Consider the following 21,225-nt stretch of genomic DNA (forward strand, 5'->3'; position numbering starts at 1 on the left):
CATGACTATACCTAAACATCAGCCTTTGAACATATTAAATAATGCATATGCCTTAATAGCTTCTTATACATTCTTGTCAGCATGTTTTGTCCATATTGTCCCCTTTGTAATCAAGAAGAGAAAGTCTTGAGTCCGAACAGATACAAACCATGTACTTCTTCTGGGAATCTTTCTGCTATAGTGAAAACGTATTGTGTATCACACAATGCCTACATCTTTAATAAAAGAGTATTTTTCATTTCTGATATGTATGTGTAACGTCGGCAGGTGGAACAAATATGACATTGCTATCAGAGAAGAAGACTTTGATGTGAAAATTGAGCTAAGGTATAGACATCAGCTTTCGCTCTTTGTATCAGCAGGTCTTGTTTTGAATAATCAAGGACATGCTGTGAAACTGCTTTCAATCCATGTGGTAGGGACGCCAATAAATACATCTGTGAAACGTATATTGCTGCTGCACATGGATCTGAAACTAACTAAATGTCTGCACATGGGGTTTTGACATCAGTTTCGCTCCCCCTGGATTGGCACCTGCTATGCCTGATATTGGTGGCAATGCAACTTCAGTGTTCAAGTAATACCTTTGTTTGGTGGTGACCTATGGTAGTACGATGAGCTGTGCCCTTTGGATAAACATCCCCTGCGCTGTCTTCCCCACTTGCCCATGTCGGTCTATACCCATTGTATAGTGGGCCAACGTACTTTGTCATCTATTCTCTTTTGGGTTTTTTCCAGTGGAAATTTGCATTTCTGCTACATAGTACCTCGCGCATAGAGCGCCCTTTACATAAGACAGGACTGTTTTTTAACAGCCAAATCTGTATACTTAATGAGTGCACTGCTAAACAACTGGATGATGCATACATGGATGCGTGCTCAGAGTTTATTCAATATAAGGAATTCATATCCCGTTTAATACAGTGAAAGCGACATCAAAGCATAACATAGCGAAACCAACAAAAAGAAACTGAGCCACCAGGTTGTTCTTCTTCCTGCATCTGCTAATGGGTGAAAAGCAGTCATAAAGTTAGAGGAGTTGAAGCAAACGCCAAGGCTGAAAGGCTCTTGGTTTATGTCATTGACCAGCACTGCTCGGGGACATCAGTTTGAAGGCTCTCCTCTTCAAATTTATCTTTGTTTTAACTGCATGAAATAAAAAGAAATGCAGTTATGTATGTGGAAAGAGAAAAGTCATTAAGCATCCATATATTCCAGAATTCCATTAGTGATGGGATATGACAAATGTTATCCTTGCAAAAACTATGGGCCAGATGTATAAAGCATTTTTACAGTCGCAATCACACCGATTTGGAGTTTGCGACTACAAAATGCTTTTTTAATATCCTAATCTCATTTTAACAGTCAGTAAAATGGGATGTATGACGTTACAACGCACACTTTTACAACGCATGCACTTACAACGCATTTTTTACAACGCATAATCCATTACAACGCATTACATTACAACGCATGACACTACAACGCATTTTTAAAAACTACCTTTACAACGCATTTCCATTACAACGCATACTACCTTTACAACGCATACCATTACAACACATAATATTAAATTGCATTTAAGGTAAGTATTAGATAGTATAGGGGTAAAAATTACTTTTCTAACTCCAGGGGGTGCAACAGTAGGGTAAGTGTTGGATAGTATAGGGGTAAAAATTACTATTCTAACTCAAGGGGGTGCAACAGTAGGGTAAGTGTTGGATAGTATAGGGGTAAAAATTACTATTCTAACTCCAGGGGGTGCAACAGTGGGGTAAGTGTTGGATAGTATAGGGGTAAAAATTACTATTCTAACTCCAGGGGGTGCATCAGTAGGGTAAGTGTTGGATAGTAAAGGGGTAAAAATTACTATTCTAACTCCAGGGGGTGCAACAGTAGGGTAAGTGTTGGATAGTATAGGGGTAAAGATTACTATTCTAACTCCAGGGGGTGCAACAGTAGGGTAAGTGTTGGATAGTATAGGGGTAAAAATTACTATTCTAACTCCAGGGGGTGCAACAGTAGGGTAAGTGTTGGATAGTATAGGGGTAAAAATTACTATTCTAACTCCAGGGGGTGCAACAGTAGGGTAAGTGTTGGATAGTATAGGGGTAAAAATTACTATTCTAACTCCAGGGGATGCAACAGTAGGGTAAGTGTTGGATAGTGTAGTGTAATATTATGCGTTGTAATGGTATGCGTTGTAATGGTAGTATGCGTTGTAATGGAATGCGTTGTAAAGGTAGTTTTTAAAAATGCGTTGTAGTGTCATGCGTTGTAATGTCATGCGTTGTAATGGATTATGCGTTGTAAAAAATGCGTTGTAAAGGTAGTGCGTTGTAAAAGTTGCGTTGTAAAGGTTGTTCCCCGTAAAATGTTACCGACTCCTAGAATGGGATTGAGACCCCTTATACTAATTTGGTATTTGGAAGGGGCGTGTTATTGATGTCCCGTTCACACAGTGAATCGGTGCGACATATCTCAATGTTTTACAACGGATATACCCATCAAAAAACATTGAACAATTACAGACTCCAGAGTAGGGGTGGTAAGCCATTCACAAAAGGGAAGGTTAAACAACTGTTTGTGAATTTAAAAAAAGGCTGTTAAGGAGGAGGCCGGGGTCGAGCGGACCCCAATCAACTCTCAGACAACATGAAAAAAAGTAAACTTTTCTTTTTAAACGCAGCCTCGCTTCCTTTATAGAAAATGGGCACTTTATTAAAAGGCAATCACAGACATGGCTGTTGGCTGACCCTAGCAGTCCATCATCACTTTGATGGCTGCGAATAGGAGTGAGACGCAGTTTGAAACCTATCTCTTTAATATTGAGGAGGTAGGTTGGATTACAAAGCTGTGTATATTGTAATTTTTTCAAACCAACCTGCTTGTACATAGGTCAGATCATAAAATTCTTAACTTGTCGTAAATTGTGGCAAGTTTTTTGCGACCAGTAATTGGTACATCTGGACTGCTATCTGGCATCGAGGTTATGTTATGTTATGTTATTTGCACTTGTAGAGCGCACGGTTACCCTGGGGTGTCATGGCGCTAAGTACTGTTTACCGGGGAAAAATAGATCGAATGCTACTGAGAAAAGAGCCATGTTTTCAAGCCCTTACGAAAAGAGAGGAGATCCGGCACATTCCTGAGTTGAAAAGGGAGCTCGTTCCAAGTTCGGGACGCACAGAGAATGAAACTTCTACCTCCCCAATTGTTTTTTTTAAATGAGGTGACTTGCACTTGTTTGGCACCAGTGGACCGTAGCGTTCTGCCCGAAACATACCATTGCAATCTGTGCTCTGGACCTGTTCCATTGATGGCCTTAAAGACAGTGCATAATACCTTAAAGCGTGTTCTTAGCTTTACTGGAAGCCAGTGCAGCTTCTTAAGTTCTCCTTTCACAGAGACAAACTTCGATGTTCCAGACAGCATCCTTGCCGCTGCGTTCTGGACTAATTGAAGCCTGTTTAATCATGAAGGTTAATCATGTGTATATAAGAACAACATGTATATTACAGGCATGCTACATTTATAAGAGTTTGAAGTGATCTTAGTATCAAGACATGTAAGCGACTTGAATGATCTTAAACGCTGAAAGTGCAAAAACATCTTCAGAGTACATATGTTGGTCCACTGGCATTTAATGTTGAGACCTTTCTTTTCAAGTCACCTCTCAGTGTCCTAGATTCTAATTTTATTGTCCTGGGGAATGAATGATAAACGCAGAATGTTGTATAGAGAGTATTTCGCTAGGGGCAGTTACAATGTGATTCCGAGCTGAGCATGAGTCTGTAACACAAAATGATGCGGCCACCCTACAGAATGTGAATAGGGACCCCTAAATCTCAGGGATGTTCACTGGCTTTGGACTGAACAGGGGCCCCCTGAAGGGTCCCTGAGGGGTTGGGTCCCCACTTGCGCTGCAGGAGCTGCATTACACCCCTGTCCTGGTCGGGTTTTGTGTAGGAATAGGACTTTGTAACTATACATGGATACAACTTAAATACACCTGTTTAACTTTATTTCATTTGCTTAGCTATTCTGGGCTTGATGCATAGCCTCATATAAACAAATATAATGTAAAATATTGAAATAGAAAAATCCAGTTGAACAGTCACCTTGCCCAAAAAAACCTGTTCAGTTTTACCCGGCTGTCTCCACCTTTAAAAAAACAGCTTTTCCTCCTGCTTGCTATGCTGAACATGATTTTGCACTACACCCAACTCCATTAGTCTTGCCATTGGTCAAAACACCTTCGCTGGGAGCCAGGACCCTGCTTGCTAGAGACCCATTCTCTCATCACCGCCATGCCATAAATTATCGTTAAAAGTATTCTCACGCTGTTTAGTTAACGACCTAGAACCACAATGGATGACGTCAGGAACATTAAAGATTCTGGAGATGCTGCGTCCTTGGTCTTATTAGATCTCTGGGCAGCGTTTGAACCTGCCCATCATGACATCCTCATCAATTTGCCTTCAAGGGAATCAGTGACAAAACACTTGCTTGGTTTTGCTCCTTAAGATAAGGTCACTCCCAATCCTATGCACTAATTGCACTATGCCCTTCAAGTTCCCAAAACTATACCATCTTGCGTGGTGTTCCACAGGACTACGCTCTGTCGCTCATGCTTCTAATTACACTTGCTTCCTGACCCTTACCTCTTTGATATGCATATTCAGACTTGGATTTTAACAGTTATTGTGCTGAGTATGCAGTTTTCCTGTCGGTGTATTTGAATTCCCTTGTTTTTCTGATTAAAGTTCTTTGTTATGTGACTCTAATTCCTTTCGTCTGAGCATCCAATTGTTTAATATAATCAACTTCTATGCAGTATTTTGTATGTTCAAGCTTTATTTCAAACGTAACATTTTCAAAACACTCTTCATCTTCTTTATACTGTGTTTGTGAAATACATTTCTACTTTCCAGCCAACACGTTTCCTCCCTCAAACAGCCTGTTGGGTGGATGCTTTCTCAAGGCTTTTCGAGGAAATATTCTAATGTTGTGGTCCTAGATACGTCCTTATATTGATTCTGTTGTATTTGTTCCTGAGTCAAACAAAATCCAAATCTCTCTGCAGTCTGCGCGGTCTCGTCTCCAAATACAACTACAAGTAAACCACACAGTCAGCCCCCTAACAATTTATATCTATGAGGAGGATTTGGCCCAAACCCTAAGGAGTGTCACAAGAGTTTTCCAACCAAAAAGCAACAAAAAATAACCACAACTTGTAAAATAAAATAGGCATACTAGGTAAGGAGGGACAAGGTCGGGCCTGCAACTTGCACTAATATAATATGGATTTTAACAGGTTTGCCTCTTCTGACAGCCCAATTTAACGGCTACCCTCCTCAATCAACTTCAGTGACTCCCCAAACCCATCCAATAGTGGAAGTGAAATAACTTTCTTGAGCTGAAAGTCGATGCCCCTAACGTCCTGCTGCTTGGAAACAACAAGCAGTTCTGGAAATCTCTTTCCTGGACATCGAACGTCAACAATTCTCTATCCACTGCTAAGTTTTTTTTTTTTAATTGGCAATAAATGTAAGGACTAATTGTCCTTCTAGATTAAATTCAATTCTGTGATATCATCGTTTCTCCCCATCTTCATCTCCTGTGGAAAATCTTCTCACTGTGGAACCCAAATACTACCACTCTGTTACTACCACTCTGTTGCCAGCACTTTCCTCTTTCTGTGTTTTGATTGGGCCATAGGAGTGTACGTAAACCTTCAAGCTACTCTTTTAAACAAACTTAAGTGAATTTCACCTTGTAAGGGGTTTTAAGCACACTGACCACATCTTTTTTCACATGTAGGTAACTTTATTGGTTTTCTGTCTGGTCTGCTATACCCTTATGATGGACAGTATCCCTTTCTTAGTAGGTCGTCTTAAAGTTCGCTCCCTTCATATTGAAAAATCTTATTGCACCCACCTTTAAGTGCTCTCTTCTTGGTGGCCACTCTTTTTCATTCTCACACCTCAACCTGAGGAATTCTCTTAACATTAGGTGTATTACCTATCACACAGCTTTCATAAAATTCTTATAGCCTATCTTTTCTGCTAATGGTCCCTAATGCTTGTCTACTAGAGTCCTAATGCAATTAAGGTTTCTGGAGAGCATAAACTTTAGAAACAGATTGCCATTTTGGGAGATTTCAATACCATGACAGATGAGCGCTACCCCTCAGTTAAAGGTTTCTTTAGATCTATTAAACAAATTAGTATTTGGAAATCGGCCTGATAACCTCACCCATAAGGGAAGCCTTTATTAGATTTAGTTTTAGGTTTTAATTGCAGTCTTGCAATCAATTAATTCTATATCTTTCTTTGACAGACTATGCTTTTATGCTGTTTTCTACTCTATTCTTCGGGTAAATCTAAACAGTTTCCCTCAGTGAAATTCACTAAAACGTTTGACAAGAAATATCAAACCTATCAATAAGGAATATTTGGAGCATACCTATCTTAATTTTCATATTTCTTTACATTTACAAGCTACCCCTTCACATATGTTGGCCATGTTTTAAGATGTTTAGAGACTGTCAATCAGGTTTCCATCGTCCACAAGGTATAAAACTGTTGTTTTGAATATAGGAGAGCAAATGTAAGTACAATACATTTAGCCGCATTATTTATAATATATCTCTCTGATGCATTTGCAACCATAGACCATGGGCTACTATGCCAGAGATGGGAGATTTTTGCGAGTGGCAGAGTGCTGGATAGGATCCATTCATTTTTAATGGACTGACTTAGTTTGCTCATGTGGATTTATATTCTGCATAATACACAGTGGTGTTCTCAAAGGCTATGCTCTCTCATCCCTTCTATTTAACATCCATATGACTAGTCTATCTTTGATTTGATTTCTGCCTCTGGTCCATTGTCGTAGATGTACATAGATAACTCTGAAATGCTACAATGTTTGTATGAACAACATAGTTCAATGGTTAATAATGTGACTACTTTATTAAAGGAAATTAGAAATGGGATGCCCGCTAGCCATGTATGTCTCAATATTAGCAACACTGAAGACTTGCTTTCAGGAGTGCTCAACATGCACCTTAGCTTTAGCCTACTTAATTGCAAGATGCCCACAGAGCATCCAATCAGTGATGAATGTTGCTATTCTATTTGATTTGTCTTTATATTTAAATTTGCACTTCACTAAAGTTACTAAAGCAACTAATTTTCATCGTTGTAATGTGTCCAAAACTGCATTTCTCTTGACGGTTTCGCTTCTTGCCCAGATCTTGTTTTATTCTGGATTACTGTATTGCTCTGATATATACTTAAATGCCCCTCAATATAATCTAAGTAAATTACAAGCAGTACAAAACTGTGAAATCAGAATTGTGCATTGTTTAAGAAAATGTGACCGCCTGTTAATATATAGCAGAGTTCTTGTACTTGACTTTCCATTATGCAACTAACTTAATGTTTTGGACTTAGTTTGGAAATCCACCTATGAGTTGAGCCTCAAATATGTTAAAGCCTGTCTTCAATTTAACAAATGTTTTTGGGAACGGCGTTCCTCTAGCGATCCAAAGATGATCTTACCAAGTTGGAAGTGTTCCTGATCTGGTGGTAAACTTTAGTGTAGCTGCAACTAAGCTTTGAAATGTCCTCAGACCAAATCTGCATCACCTTACTGTCTTCAATTCCTTCAATTTCAAATTGAGGGAAGATTAATGGCATCCTGTGTGCCAATCTTCCACTATTATAATGGATCATGATTGGGTATTATATTTTAGTTTGCTAGATAGTTTTTATTTATTTTTTATACTATTATTGTATAACTTGTCTGCTGCATGTGCACTCTAAAGCTCTACTTACAAGGCATTATGTGATCATTATAAATAAACAAATGACAAACAGGTAGACAATGTTTCAGTAGCCTCTCAAAGCCCGGAGCATTTTAACTGTCTCTGAAAAACTGTCACAATTTAGGGAAGAAGAATGAGGAGGTTGGGCTAGGCAGTGGGCCCTTGCTCCTACCAGTCAGTCAGTCAGTCAGTCAATCCACTTTATTCGATTAGTTAAAATCATAAAAGTACAAAACAAACAACAGACATAAACAATATTACAGATCATTTAACATAATAATTAAAATACGCGGACAATGTTGCAGTTCATTTAAGCTTAATATTTAAAACACTATCACAGGATAAAACCCCTTATCCGAGGTGCCCAAATAGTTTTTTCTTTTTTGCTCCTACCGATTTCAAGCAGGACCAGTCACGAGAGTGCCTGCATTAACTGTTTTGTGACACCAGGGCTAGGATTGTGTCATCACTGTGCAGTACAAAGGGCTGATCTGGTAAAGTGGGCACTTATCTCTTTGCCCATCAAGATACCCCTCATGCTTCATCGGACCACTGCCATGCCACAAGAAAAAGCATGGGATGCTAACTTTAGTTTGAAAGCTTCAATTCCCTTTTGAAGTGGGTCTTTTGACAGGGTGAAGTGATAGCATCTACAGTCTGTAAGGGTTTCTTTTAATTTGCCCCCCCAGTTACTAAATGCTTGGCACACCCTTAAATCTTAATCAAACAGAATGGGTTAGGGTAGACCTCTGCTTAAGGCAAACAAAATGGTGGCACTTGCTTTTGCACTAACCTTTTAGAGAATTGAAATCGACTCCTGTTTGGGCGTGTGATGGTTATCACTTGAGAAGGCTAGAGCTTTCCCAGTTTGGCATCTCAAAACGTTACACTACACCAACTGCCGGTTTTGGTAGGGTAACACAATTTCGGTGTGTGGGTCATACAGATGAGACGCTGAAGGCAATTGGGCTTTTTTAACTGAAGTGGGTAAAGATCCTTCGCAAGCAACCACTACAATTCGTGTCAGAGTGAAGCAAAAAAGTGACTAAATTAACCTGTGCTTAACCCTCTTGTACCGTGACACAAAAGCAGTCAGGCTTAAATTAGAGGCGATGTGTAAAGTATTTATGCAGCACACAAACAGTAATAAAGTGTAAACCCAACACAAGAAAAATTCCACACCAATGTAGAAAAATTGAGTTTTATTTGAAACCAAAACAACAAATGTCCAATCAGTAGAACTGGAGATATGCAATTTCAAAGATTTATGTAAATATAGGGCCTAGAAGCATAAAGCGTCACTCACGGTCATGGGGTTGCACTAGACGGGGAAAGTCACAAGTTCAGGCTGACCACGATGGAGGGCGAGCCAAATACAGGGACCGACCAGGTTAGTACCGCTCAAAGTCAGGCGCGAACAGTTGCGTTTGTGGTGGAGGGGGCAGCGAGGACAGTATCGCAGATAGTCGTCACTGTAGTGCTAAGAGCAGGTCTGGTGTCATACATGGTTGTCACTGAAGCATAAAGATCTTGTCGGGCATCATAGACAGTCTTTCCTGGAGCGTTGCATTGGCGGTCACCACGGACTGTCATTGCTGTAGTGCGAAGTGCGTATGTTGCTGGTCATCGCTGTCAGTCACTGTAACACAGTCTGGTTCACTGGAGCTTCAGGTTGGTGGTCGTCACGGGCGGCGACATCTTGGCACGAACTGGCCCATTTGCAGTCGTGAAGAGGCCAAAACTTCAGGATTTTTCCCTTTCTTCTAAGAGGAGCTCAACTGATGCCATTCAAGGGTCCAGGACCAATTGAGGCACCTCTTGGGGATAAGAAACCACCTCCAGTAGGGGGATCAGAAGGATTTAGGCTGGTCCACTTGCAGCAGGTGAGCTCAGCTCCTGCATGGAGGTCTCCGGAACTTGCTGTAGCTCAGAACAGGAGGTCAGCCACCTGACCCTTTGAGTCACTCTGGTAGCCCATGGGATCAAGCAGAAAGGTAGGCCTCAAGCAGCAGGGCAGTCCTCTCAGGTTATATGGCAAAATCTAAGCAGCAGGACAGTCCTTTGGTAGGAGAGGGCAGTTTTCTGAGGTACAAGCAGGCCTCAAGAAGCGGGGCAGTCCTCCAGAGTACAAGGCAGTCCTTATAGGGGTCCTCTTCAGGTCCAGGATTGAACTGAAGATTGGGTCTGATGGCTGTGTTTTTGAACCAGGTGCCAGCTTTGAAGTGGGAGAAACTTCTAGACTTTCCCCCATATCTGATTCTGGAATATCTTTCCTCCCCTGCCCAGGCTACCATGGGTCTAGGGTGACAAAATAATGTTGTGATGTTCTTTGTGAGAACAACTCCACCCCTCTCATCCTGCCAACACCTAGTCCTCCTTTGTCTCGCTGTAGGCCACTTGTTTACTGGTTGAGGGGGCGTGAAACCATAGTCAAGTAGCAACCACAATTCATGTCAGGGTGAAGTCACAAGCAATCCTAAATTAACCCATGCTTAGCCCTCTGGTAGCTTGGCACAAAAGGAGTCAAGCTTAACTTAGAGGAAATCTGTGAAATACTTATGCAGCACTTCAAACAGTAGGAAAGTGAAAACACAGCACTAGAAAATCCCAAATCAATTTATACAACTAAAGTAAAATTTAATAAATTATTTGAGCCCAAAACAACACAAATGCAGTCAGTAGAACCAGAGATATACAATGTTGAAGTTTTAAGGTAAGTATAGCACCTAAAAGCGCAGTTCGCCGTTATCTGGTCATGCGAGGCCTGGTGAACGTCAGAAGTTCAGGCGACCGTGATGGAGTGCTGACCAGACACAGGGATCAGGTTAGTTCAGCTGAAAATTCTACCATCTAAAGCCTTGCATGAAGAGTTCCGTTCACTTTGGAGGAGGCCGCATGGAGCAGGGAGAGCATCGCGGATGGTCGTCACTGTAGCACAAAGAGCAGGCCGGGGCGTCACAGGCGATCGTTGCTGTAGATACTGTTGGGTGGACGGCTGATGGGATTCGTGTTGGAGGTCACCACGGTGTGTCGTTTCTGTAGCGCAAAGTGCATATCTCGCGCTGCTGGCAGTCGCAGTAGTGCAAAATGTCAGGTTCATTGGAGCTTCGCCTGGGCAGGCGGCTTGGGTGGCAAGATCTTGGTGCGAACAGGCCTGTTCGCGGTCGCCAAGAACCCAAAAGTTCATGATTTCTCTTTTTCCTGGAGGGGGATCTCAACTGATGCCATACCAAGGGTCCAGGACCTGAGGGGCACCTCTTGGAAATCAGGAACTCACTTCAGCAGAGGCCAGCAGGGCTCAGGCAATTCAAGGTGCAGGTCCAGTTTCAGGTCCAAGCATCAGGTAAGCTGGGCAGATGCAGGGGGGCCTCTGGAGCCTGTTATGTCCCTGTAGCTCTTCAGCCTGGGGTGAAGGGTGCAGGTCCAGTCTTCCTTATCAGGAACCAAGGCAGGCCTCAAGCAGCAGGGCATTCTTCTTCTGTAGTAACCATAGGTTCAGGGGTCTACTGAAGAATGGGGTCTGAGGGTCCAATATTTATACTTGCTGCCGGCTTTGAAGTAGAAGGTTCTGGACGTTTCCACCCCAGAGGTGTTTGGAAATTCCTGTCTCTCTGGCCTGGCCCCAGCTTGTCTGGTGGTGCAAAAAACTAGTGTCAAACTCTGTGAGAGTGTGCTGAGGCATAGTCTTTGTGATGTGCAGATTTGATAGTTCACAGCTCCACCCCCTCATCAAGTCAGAGATCCCCCCATCCTGCCAACACCTATTTTCCCTATGTCTCACTGTCTGGGAGTAATACACAAAGATCAACTGCCATCTACGGCTTGTCATGTGATCGAGGTTACAGGTTGCAAGAACCAAATGGTATCGACGGCTAGATAGGGTTTATCAAATTTCAAACTATATATACCAATAGCCGTGACTTGAGATGCTGCTTTTTACTTAAACAGACTCAGGCCATTCCATAAATTTGATGGTCTGTAGTATTTATTTACTCATCATTCTGTTTTTCAAATACAATACAGCTATTATCTTTTCTGTCAGAATGAGGGAAAGACTTCTTGCTTCTCTCCATGAACATACATTAAAATTATATTGTAACAAGAAAACATAACAAACAATAAAAAACAAGCATTATATTCATGTATCAAGTAAATGTATCCCCCTGGTGTTGATATTCACCACCAGGGGGATACATTTACTTGATACTTATCCACTCTTAGGGAACAGTTAGTCCAAAATTCTGTCCTGAGGAGATGAAAATATTGTTCCCAGTGGTTAGCAGCTTTAAATAACCATCTGACAATGGAAACAGTACAATGGTAGCTGCTTGTTTAGAATGATGACTGGTTCTATAATAATTGTAACCTATTTTTTACATGAGTATAATGCTCATTTTTTATTGTTTGTGATGTTTTCTTGTTACAATATAATTTAAATGTATGTTCATGGAGGGAACCAAGAAGTATTTCCCTCATTCTGACAGAAAAGATAATTGCTGTATTGTATTTGGAAAACAGAAGGATGAGTAAATAAATACTACAGACCATCAAATTTATGGAATGGCCTGAGTCTTTTTGAGTAAAAAGCAGCATCTTAAGTCACGGCTAGTGATATATATTGTTTGCAATCTTTATACAGTGGCATTTTCAGAATTGTGACTTAAAATCCACTTTACCATTATAGAAGGTTTTAAATAACAATTCTTTGGACACCAAACTTGACATTCCTACTTGTTCCCAACTGAAAGTTATCACTTATTTTCACTACCAGGACATGTAAAAGTTAAAAGTACATGTCCAACTTTTTCAAATACACTGCACTCTGCCCATTTGGGCTGTTTAGGGCCTACCCTAGGGGTTTACATATGTATTAAAAAGGAAGTTTTAGACAAAAGGTTTATTATAAGGCCAGCTCAGCATTGGGAATGTAAATATTTTTCTCAAAGCATTTGTTAAAGCATGCTAGTTTATGTAGTACCTTTCGAGAAGGAGTGGGAGGAAGTTCCGTTCAGCAATTCATGTAGTCCTTTACGTAGTTTAGTACCTGCACTGTTGACATGTGATTAAGCACCTGGTAGAACAGGAGGGGTTTTATATAAGAGAGAAGGTTTCATCACTCAACGCGGATTTTCACCGATTAAGGAGAGATGTGCGGGGGACACACTATGAAAATTAAAAAAGTGGAGTGACTTTTTATAAGTTCTAACGAAGGATGTAACAATGTGGCGAAATCAGGTGCTTATGAGTGAAGACTTACACATGCCGCGGTAAACACGTTGTGATCATTTTCGTTAATAATAATAATTATGTGTTACGGGCTACAATGGGGTATAAAACTGCAGAAATAGCTTTGAATGTTGGAAACACGAGAGGACAGGATGGTACTAGTTAGCATGGGGAATAGAATTTGTTCACGTTGTGGAATGCTGTATACATAATAGAGTAGCAGCGTTGACATCGATGTCCGGTTGGGGTGTATATAGAGTGTTACAGTCCGCATTAATTACGCTTTTATAAACGCAGTAAAACAGACGCACTCAGTTTGTGTAAACAATTAGGAGTGTTATTCATGATGTTGGTGATGATATACTTTAATCAATTATTTTGCATTGTAGACACCCCAGTTGAAGGGAAGTATCCCAAAATGCATTGGGTTCTTTTAAATAAAGACGTGACATGTGGAAACGGATCTTGTTCCTGTGTTTTATGAAGAACTTTGCGCAAGAATGGGAATTAGTAAAATAAATTGATTACATTTAAATGGAAAACAGGGGGAAAGTTTAAAGAGTAAGCAGTGAAATAAGTGAATTAAGCATATAAATTCCAATTTATTGGATTTATTCAGTGATAAACTTGGTTGTGCAGCTTGAACAGGGATCAAATGTGGTTCCTTTGCATTTTCGTTCAAAAGGTTTATTCTGCCAGGTCGAAATGGCAGTTTAAAACTGCACACACAGGCTGCAATGGCAGGCCTGAGACATGTTTAAAAGACAGTAAGTTCCGCAGACCCACTAGTAGCAGAATTTCATTTACAGACATTGGGTACATGTTGTACCACTTACCATGTTCAGAGGGGTGAAAAGTGTTACAGCCAACAAATGATGGACGGAATGCTGACAATGCAAACTTCCTCCCCCAGTCAAAAGATCTGGGTTAAATCCATCGTTCTTTTCCCCACTACGCCACCCCAGTTTGGACCCAGCCGTATGCAAATCAGTCTTGACCCTGTGCCCCATGGGAACAGTCCAGACCGAACTGCCAGGCCAGGTCCTCCCTGGACCGGAAACAAGCATCCTGGGACCGGTTTCAGGGAATGTCAACCTTCTTCAGCCAGGCTAGCTTGAATCCAGTGGCACAGTGAGCAAGGGACCCACGTCTGGGCATACCCATCCCACTTAGGGCGAAAGTGTTACAGCCAACAAATGATGGACGGAATGCTGACAATGCAAACATTCTCCCCCAGTCAAAAGATCTGGGTTAAATCCATCGTTCTTTTTCCCACTACGCCACCCCAGTTTGGACCCAGCTATATGCAAATCAGTCTTGACCATGTGCCCCATGGAAACAGTCAAGACCGAACTGCCAGGCCCTGTCCTCCCTGGACCGGAAACAAGCATCCTGGGACTGGTTTCAAGGTATGTCACCCTTCTTCAGCCAGGCTAGCTTGAATCCAGAGGCACAGTGAGGAAGGGACCCATGTCTGGGCATACCCATCCCACTTAGGGCGAAAAGTGTTACAACCAACAAATGATGGACTGAATGCTGACAATGCAAACATTCTCCCCCAGTCAAAAGATCTGGGTTAAATCCATTGTTCTTTTGCCCACTATGCCACCCCAGTTTGGACCCAGCCATATGCAAATCAGTCTTGACTCTGTGCCCCATGAGAACAGTCCAGACCAAACTGCCAGGCCAGGTCCTCCCTGGACCGAAAACAAGCATCCTGGGACCAGTTTCAGGGTATGTCACCCTTCTTCAGCCAGGCTAGCTTGAATCCAGTGGCACAGTGAGCAAGGGGCCCACGTCTGGGCATACTCATCCTACTTTGGGCAAAAAGTATTACAGCCAACAAATGATGGACGGAATGCTGACAATTCAAACATTCTCCCCCAGTCAAAAGATCTGGGTTAAATCCATTGTTCTTTTGCCTACTATGCCACCCCAGTTTGGACCCAGCCATATGCAAATCAGTCTTGACCCTGTGCCCCATGTTTGCTGTAACACTTGTAGGCTTTGAGGCATTTTGGTGAGTGACTGGTGTATGTAAAAGTAGGCTAGGCAATGCACAAGACAGATTTGGTCAAGAATGCCACTTTAATATAGTTGTTCCCAATTGTGGTGGCTTTGCAAGTTTGTGATCATGCTGGTCCTGAAAGGCTATATCTTTTTTTAAATGTTCTGATAATAACATGAACACCCCATTTTCCCTCAGGAATTTATTAAACCTGGTGCTTTTGTGTTATTTTTCATTGCCAAGAAGATCTTTGACTCACTGGAATGGCCTTTTTGAAAATCGTTTTTATTACAGCTGGTATGGGACACTATTACTTAAAATGATAAGCTTGTTATATTTGGGACTGCAGAGAAGGTGAAAAGGAACGTCTATCTATTGTGTTCAATGTCTATAGGCAGGGCACCAGACAGGGCTGTCCCTGTACTTGCTTCTTTTTTTCATGGTTTTAGAGCCACTAGTGTGTCAACAGTCTCAACATCACAAGAATCAGCATGTTGACTTTATCAGCAGATGGCTGATAACTTCATTAGAAGCCGATGCTATTTTGCTATTTATCCAACATCCAAGAAAATAAATTCTGCCAATAATCTGCAAATCGGGGGCATGGCCGGCAGCCGGTGAAGATGGCCGCTGCTTAGAGGAGCTCCGGACCTCCAGAGGCCAAAACGAAAATCCGATCACTTCTCCGTAATCCAAAAGCAACAAATCTGGCAACAAGAGCGTCGGGACCCCTTTGGCACACAGCGGGCCCTTTCCGAGGCTGAAATTCGGCATCTGCGCTGCACAACATCAACGGCATGGATCGTGGCCTGGACGGTTTGCAGACCAGGACCTCAATTTATGAAAGGCACCCGCCGAGCAGCCCCAACGATCGGAGTTCCGCAGCGCCAAGAGACGTTCCGCGGGCTCACACTGATTGCGAGGGACTCCTCCCAAGGCTCTATCTGCACTGAGCCATATCCGGCGGTGTGGTGGGACCCGCGAGGTACGGAGCGCGGGGGCCAACTACCTGCAACCTGCTTACGTCTCATCTCTGGCGGATATCAGCAGGAAATGGGGATTTGAAATCTGCTCATATGCTGATGACACGCAATTGGTTATTCCCCTTACAAACACCGATACTTAGAATAACCTCATAAACTGTTCAGCACTTGCAGGTTGGATGTCCAAACATTGCCTAAAATTAAACGCTGATAAATCAGAGGTCTTGCTCTTCGGGGGAGCCCGTACAATCTGGGATGATAGCTGGTGGCCCCAGGCTTTGGGCACCACCCCTGTACCGAAGCAGTATGCTAGAAATCTTGGCATCATCTTTGACGATGCCCTATCCATGCAAAAACAAGTCCACACGTTTTGCGGAAAAGGTTTTGCCACCATAATACTTTTAAGAAGACTTTTCCCATGGATTCCCCTAAAATACAAAAAACTAGTGACTCAAGCACTGTTCTTGAGCAGGCTGGACTACGGAAATGCTCTATATGTGGGCATGGCTGATCACTTGTTCACCCGTCTTCAGATGGTCCAAAACGCCGCTGCTAAGCTAATTTGCAATAAAAAGAAATTCAGCTCAGCTACAAACTGCCTAAAAGAACTCCATTGGCTACCAGTAAGACAGTTATGTTTTGCACATAAAACATTGCATAAAACAGGCCCCAAAATCCTACAAGATAGGCTAGAATTCCACTCTCCTTCACGGAACCTAAGATCCCACTACCAAGCCTTCGCCGTAGTCAAACGCACATACAGGGTCAGAATGGCTGAGGGATCCTTCTCCAAAGTAGCAGCGACCCTATGGAACAACCTTCCACTTGACTTATGCCTCACAGAGGATCATGGACTCTTTAGAAAGAAACTGAAAACCACTCTTTTGCCCAGATACTGAAGTTACCATAAAACAGATTAAGAGTAAGCAACTTAGCACAGGCATTCTTTCCTAGCACCGTGATGTCCCTCTGGATGATTGATGCGCTTTACAAGTACCATAAAATAAAAAATACAAACAGCTGTGGGCATGCTCACTATTACACTGGCAGTGCCTGCACAGGAGTGAGTGCGCAAAAGAGGGGGCAGTGGAGAGCGCCCGTTTTGAAAACGTTGTCTGGGATGCGGCGGCCTACTGAGAGGCATGCAGTAGCCTGGAGGGATTATGAGCGCAGATCCCCCAGGACACACCAGACTGCCACATAGAACGGCGGGACCTGGTGGCGTCCAGGGTCACAGCGCAGAGTGGACCACACTGGTGAACCGGCCTGATAGACGGACTGGGCGGGTGCTGGAGCCACACGTATAGAGACGCACTGTGAGACTGATGCAGGCGGGGAGGTTAGACCTTCATCCTCACTTCCTAGCCCGGATGGACCTGCCTGTTTAAGGGGCTCCGGTGAGCGAAGGCCTACAAACAATAAAACGGCCCAGAGACGCACACTCGCAAGAGGCGTATAGCTACACAAACCCCTGTGCCTTCCCGCCAAGAACGTTGTCACACCAGCCGACAGGTAGGAAACCCGACAGGCCGCGTGCGCCAAAGGGTAGCACAGGCAAGCGGCGGTGAGTACTGCCAGTGAGCAAACAGCAATTACCGCTCATGGCCGCAGAACAAGGGAAGATGGGGGGACGTGGCCAACGCGTGACCCAACAAAACAAACTTGAAAAATATGCCTATTCCAAACCGGATCAAGACCCACGAGACAACGCTGATGCTAGCACAGTGTTGACCAAGGGCCCCACGGCAAGAAAGGAGATCACACTGGAAGACATCATGACCACGCTAAATAAAGTGCACACATTGTTGAAGTCTCGCATAGACACAGTCACTACCGAACTCTCCTTGATCCAGGCCGACTTCAGACATCTTAGCTCCCGTGTGGCGGAGCTGGAGACCGCAACAATTGCTCTGAACACAGACACGGCCACCCTCAAGAAACAAATGCAGCAGCTGGAAACCGAAAATAGAACCATGGCGGCAAAGCTGGATGATTACGAAGGTCGCTCCCATCGCAACAACATCCGAATAGTGGGAGTACCGGAGGGAACGGGGGGACCAGCTGTGGATCTCTTTGTAGAGGACCTGGTGAAGAATCACCTGCAACCCAGAGGACTCTCCAACTATTTCTCGGTGGAGCGTGCCCACCGCGTCCCCGAGGGCAGACCCAAGCCAGGGGCACCCCCTCGGCCCTTACTAGCACGAATCTTCAACTTCCAAGACCGAGACCTCAATCTTCAGACCGCGAGAGCGGCCCCACCGATCCGCTACCAGCAAAGCACGATCTCCTTACCAGCCTACACAGCGGCGGTGGCTAAACAGTGACGTAACTTCGAGCAAGAACTCAGGAACCGAGACCTCAAATACTCGATGATGTTCCCCCCAAAATTGAGAGTGGAGGTTGACGTTAAGACATGGTTCTTCACCACTCCAGATGAAGCACATGACTGGCTTGAGAGATGGTGACAGGTCCCGCACCGTGGTAAACCCTGGATGGCACACCACGGGGTTGCAATCTCCGGAACAGACGGGAAGGATGACAGCTATAGAGGCACAGAATAAAGAGGACTAAAATGGACCTCTTGGACACCTTCCCCTGAGGGCATGGACAAACAAGAACCCGTTTACGAGTTATGTTGCGATTTACGATGGAGAATCATGAGACGGCGTCACTGAGACAGATATGAAGGGGACTATGGGCTCCTACAGAGGCCCGCCATGATTGTGGGACTTTTCTGAACAGACTGCCGCCGATTCACTACACGGCTCTGAATGGACCAGGGGTCTCCGGAGTCCCACTTTATGTTTGCGAGATGGCCCCGGGGGAACAACGCAGGAGCTCTCTCTTCCCCCCTGAAAGTACTGGGTAATGGGAAATAGGCACTCTATTGGTGGGTAGTTCTGGAACGCTCTTGCAGGGAGGCAGGGAGGGGGGAGGGAATGGGGGTTTATCAAAAATGTGTGGTTACAATTGGTTTTCTTTTTTTTAAATGTTAGATCGCATTTTATATACTTGTACATACTGCTCAGACATTGCCTCAAGCATACCCAGACAGGATAACACACATCACCAATACTATCTATGGCGACGTCACATGACCCCGTATATCCAGTAACAATGCGCCCACAGCACCTACCTATCATATTCCTGGAATGTCAACGGGCTTAGAGATAAGCTTAAGCAGGGCCTGGTCCTGCAATATCGAAAGCGTAAAGCACCGGCAATAGCCCTGATACAAGAGACCCTCTTAACAGGAACGACATGTAAAGCACTAGACAGATGGGGCTTTAGGCTGGCGGTACGCTTAGAGTTTACAATCGGCTCCCGGGGGGTGGGGATCCTTATTAAAAAACAACACCCAGATTCAGCCTGGCTGGAGTGGGATAAGCCTTAAAATCGGCTGTGTACAATGCTGGGGAGAGAGGCGGCCAGATAGCGCAGGCAGCGTTGTATCCACTACCGCTAGCTGGCAGGACACCCAACAGGCTGCGTGCAGGCTTGCACTGGCAGGCGGCAGAGACTACTGCCGACCAGCACAGCAACATTAAAGTCCAGCACCACAACACATGGAACAATGGGGGGACGCGGCCAGCGAGTGACGCAGCAGAATAAACTCGATAAATATGCCTACTCCAAACCTACCACAGACCTACAAGATACAGCACCCACCGGAGAGGCGGAAAAAGGGCCTGAGATGGGGAAAGAGGAAAAGCTGCAAGACATAATGATGACACTCAATAAAGTGCACTCCGCTTTGGAATCCCGCATTGATACCGTCGCTACCGAACTCACCTTAATCTGTGCGGATTTCAGAAAACTCAGCTCGCGCGTCACGGACGTAGAAACATCGACAGCTGCGCTCAGTGTAGACACCACTTCCCTGAAGAAACGAGTAACGCACTTGGAAATGGAACATAAGATCATGGCGGCTAAGCTGGATGATTATGAAGGCCACTCTCGTCGAAACAACGTACGAATAATAGGCGTGCCAGAAGGAACGGGAGGCCCTGCAATTCACCTATTCTTGGAAGAACTGATTAAAACTCACCTGCAGCCTAAAGGCCTCTCCAACTTTTATTCAGTAGAACGGGCCCACCATGTCCCTGGGGGTCGACCCAAACCGGGTGCACCCCCTCGGCCCATATTAGCACAGATTTTTTACTTCCGCGACAGGGACCTGATTCTGCAGACGGCAAGAGCGGCACCTCCGCTGCGGTATCAACAAAGTACAATCTCCTTCTTTCCGGACTATACCGCTGCGGTGGCCAAACAACGGCGCAGCTTCATCGCCATCAAGCAGGAACTCAGACAACGGGAACTAAAATACTCAATGATCTTTCCTGCGAAACTGAGAGTAGAGGCAGACGGTAAAGCATGGTTTTTCTCAACCCCAAAGGAGGCTCAGGACTGGCTAGAGGGATGGTGTCAGGTCTCGCGGCGTGGTAAACCAGGAAGGAACACCAACCGTAACCAGACGAGTCTGCCCTCCACAGAACCGGAAGAAAGGTCAGCTGAGACCACGAGCCATGACAATGAGATATGAACTAAACACAGAACAAGCGTACAGAAGAAGCAAGGTTTCCTTCCTTTCCAAGAAAAAGACTTAATTTTCCAGACGCTGATCCTGGCACTCGAGATGGATAGGATGGCCCACTTTGTGACCCGGCAGACACACACAGTAGTACCCTGCGTCAGGGATGGAAATGATGTGAACTACTGACTGTGTTTGTCCCTGACTGGCGGCGCATCAGCCACAGTAGGAATGACTCTTCCAGAGACTTTCGAAGTGGTATATTGGGTTTAAGGTGGCATTGGGGGGGACAACGATGGAGCTCTCTTCCCCCCTACGAAGGTATCGGGTAATGGGGAATAGGCACTCTGCAAAATTGGGGAGGCGGGTAGTTTGTGAACTGTCTTGCAGGGAGGCAGGGAGGGGGGAGGGAATAGGGATTGTTTGGGGAAGTTTAGTTCTGAAAGGTTGTATTGGTTTTCAATGTTATATGGCACCGGAAACACTCGAACATATTATTCAAACAGTATTACGACAGCACACTGACCGTAAGTTGCACATCTCAGACACTACGCACGATGGCATCAACTGATCCAGTAGCTTTAGGGACACCAGGCCCACAGCACCTACATGTCATATCATGGAATGTGAATGGGCTTCGGGA

The 21,225-nt window shown here is 44.2% G+C and overlaps 1 protein-coding gene across 1 annotated transcript in view; it reads right to left on the reverse strand.

Moving 5' to 3' along the window:
- Window positions 1-857: 857 nt before the first annotated feature.
- Window positions 858-21,225, reverse strand: part of LOC146817654 (desmin-like) — a 102,223-nt gene continuing 81,855 nt past the window's right edge. The window contains exon 11 of the mRNA XM_085609223.1: window positions 858-1,146. Within this exon, the coding sequence (XP_085465349.1) occupies window positions 1,143-1,146 (4 nt within the window). The 3' untranslated portion in view covers window positions 858-1,142. The remainder of the gene's footprint in view (window positions 1,147-21,225) is intronic.

This window comes from Triturus cristatus, chromosome 6 (assembly GCF_964204655.1).
Source record: "Triturus cristatus chromosome 6, aTriCri1.1, whole genome shotgun sequence".
Taxonomy (NCBI): Eukaryota; Metazoa; Chordata; class Amphibia; order Caudata; family Salamandridae; genus Triturus; species Triturus cristatus.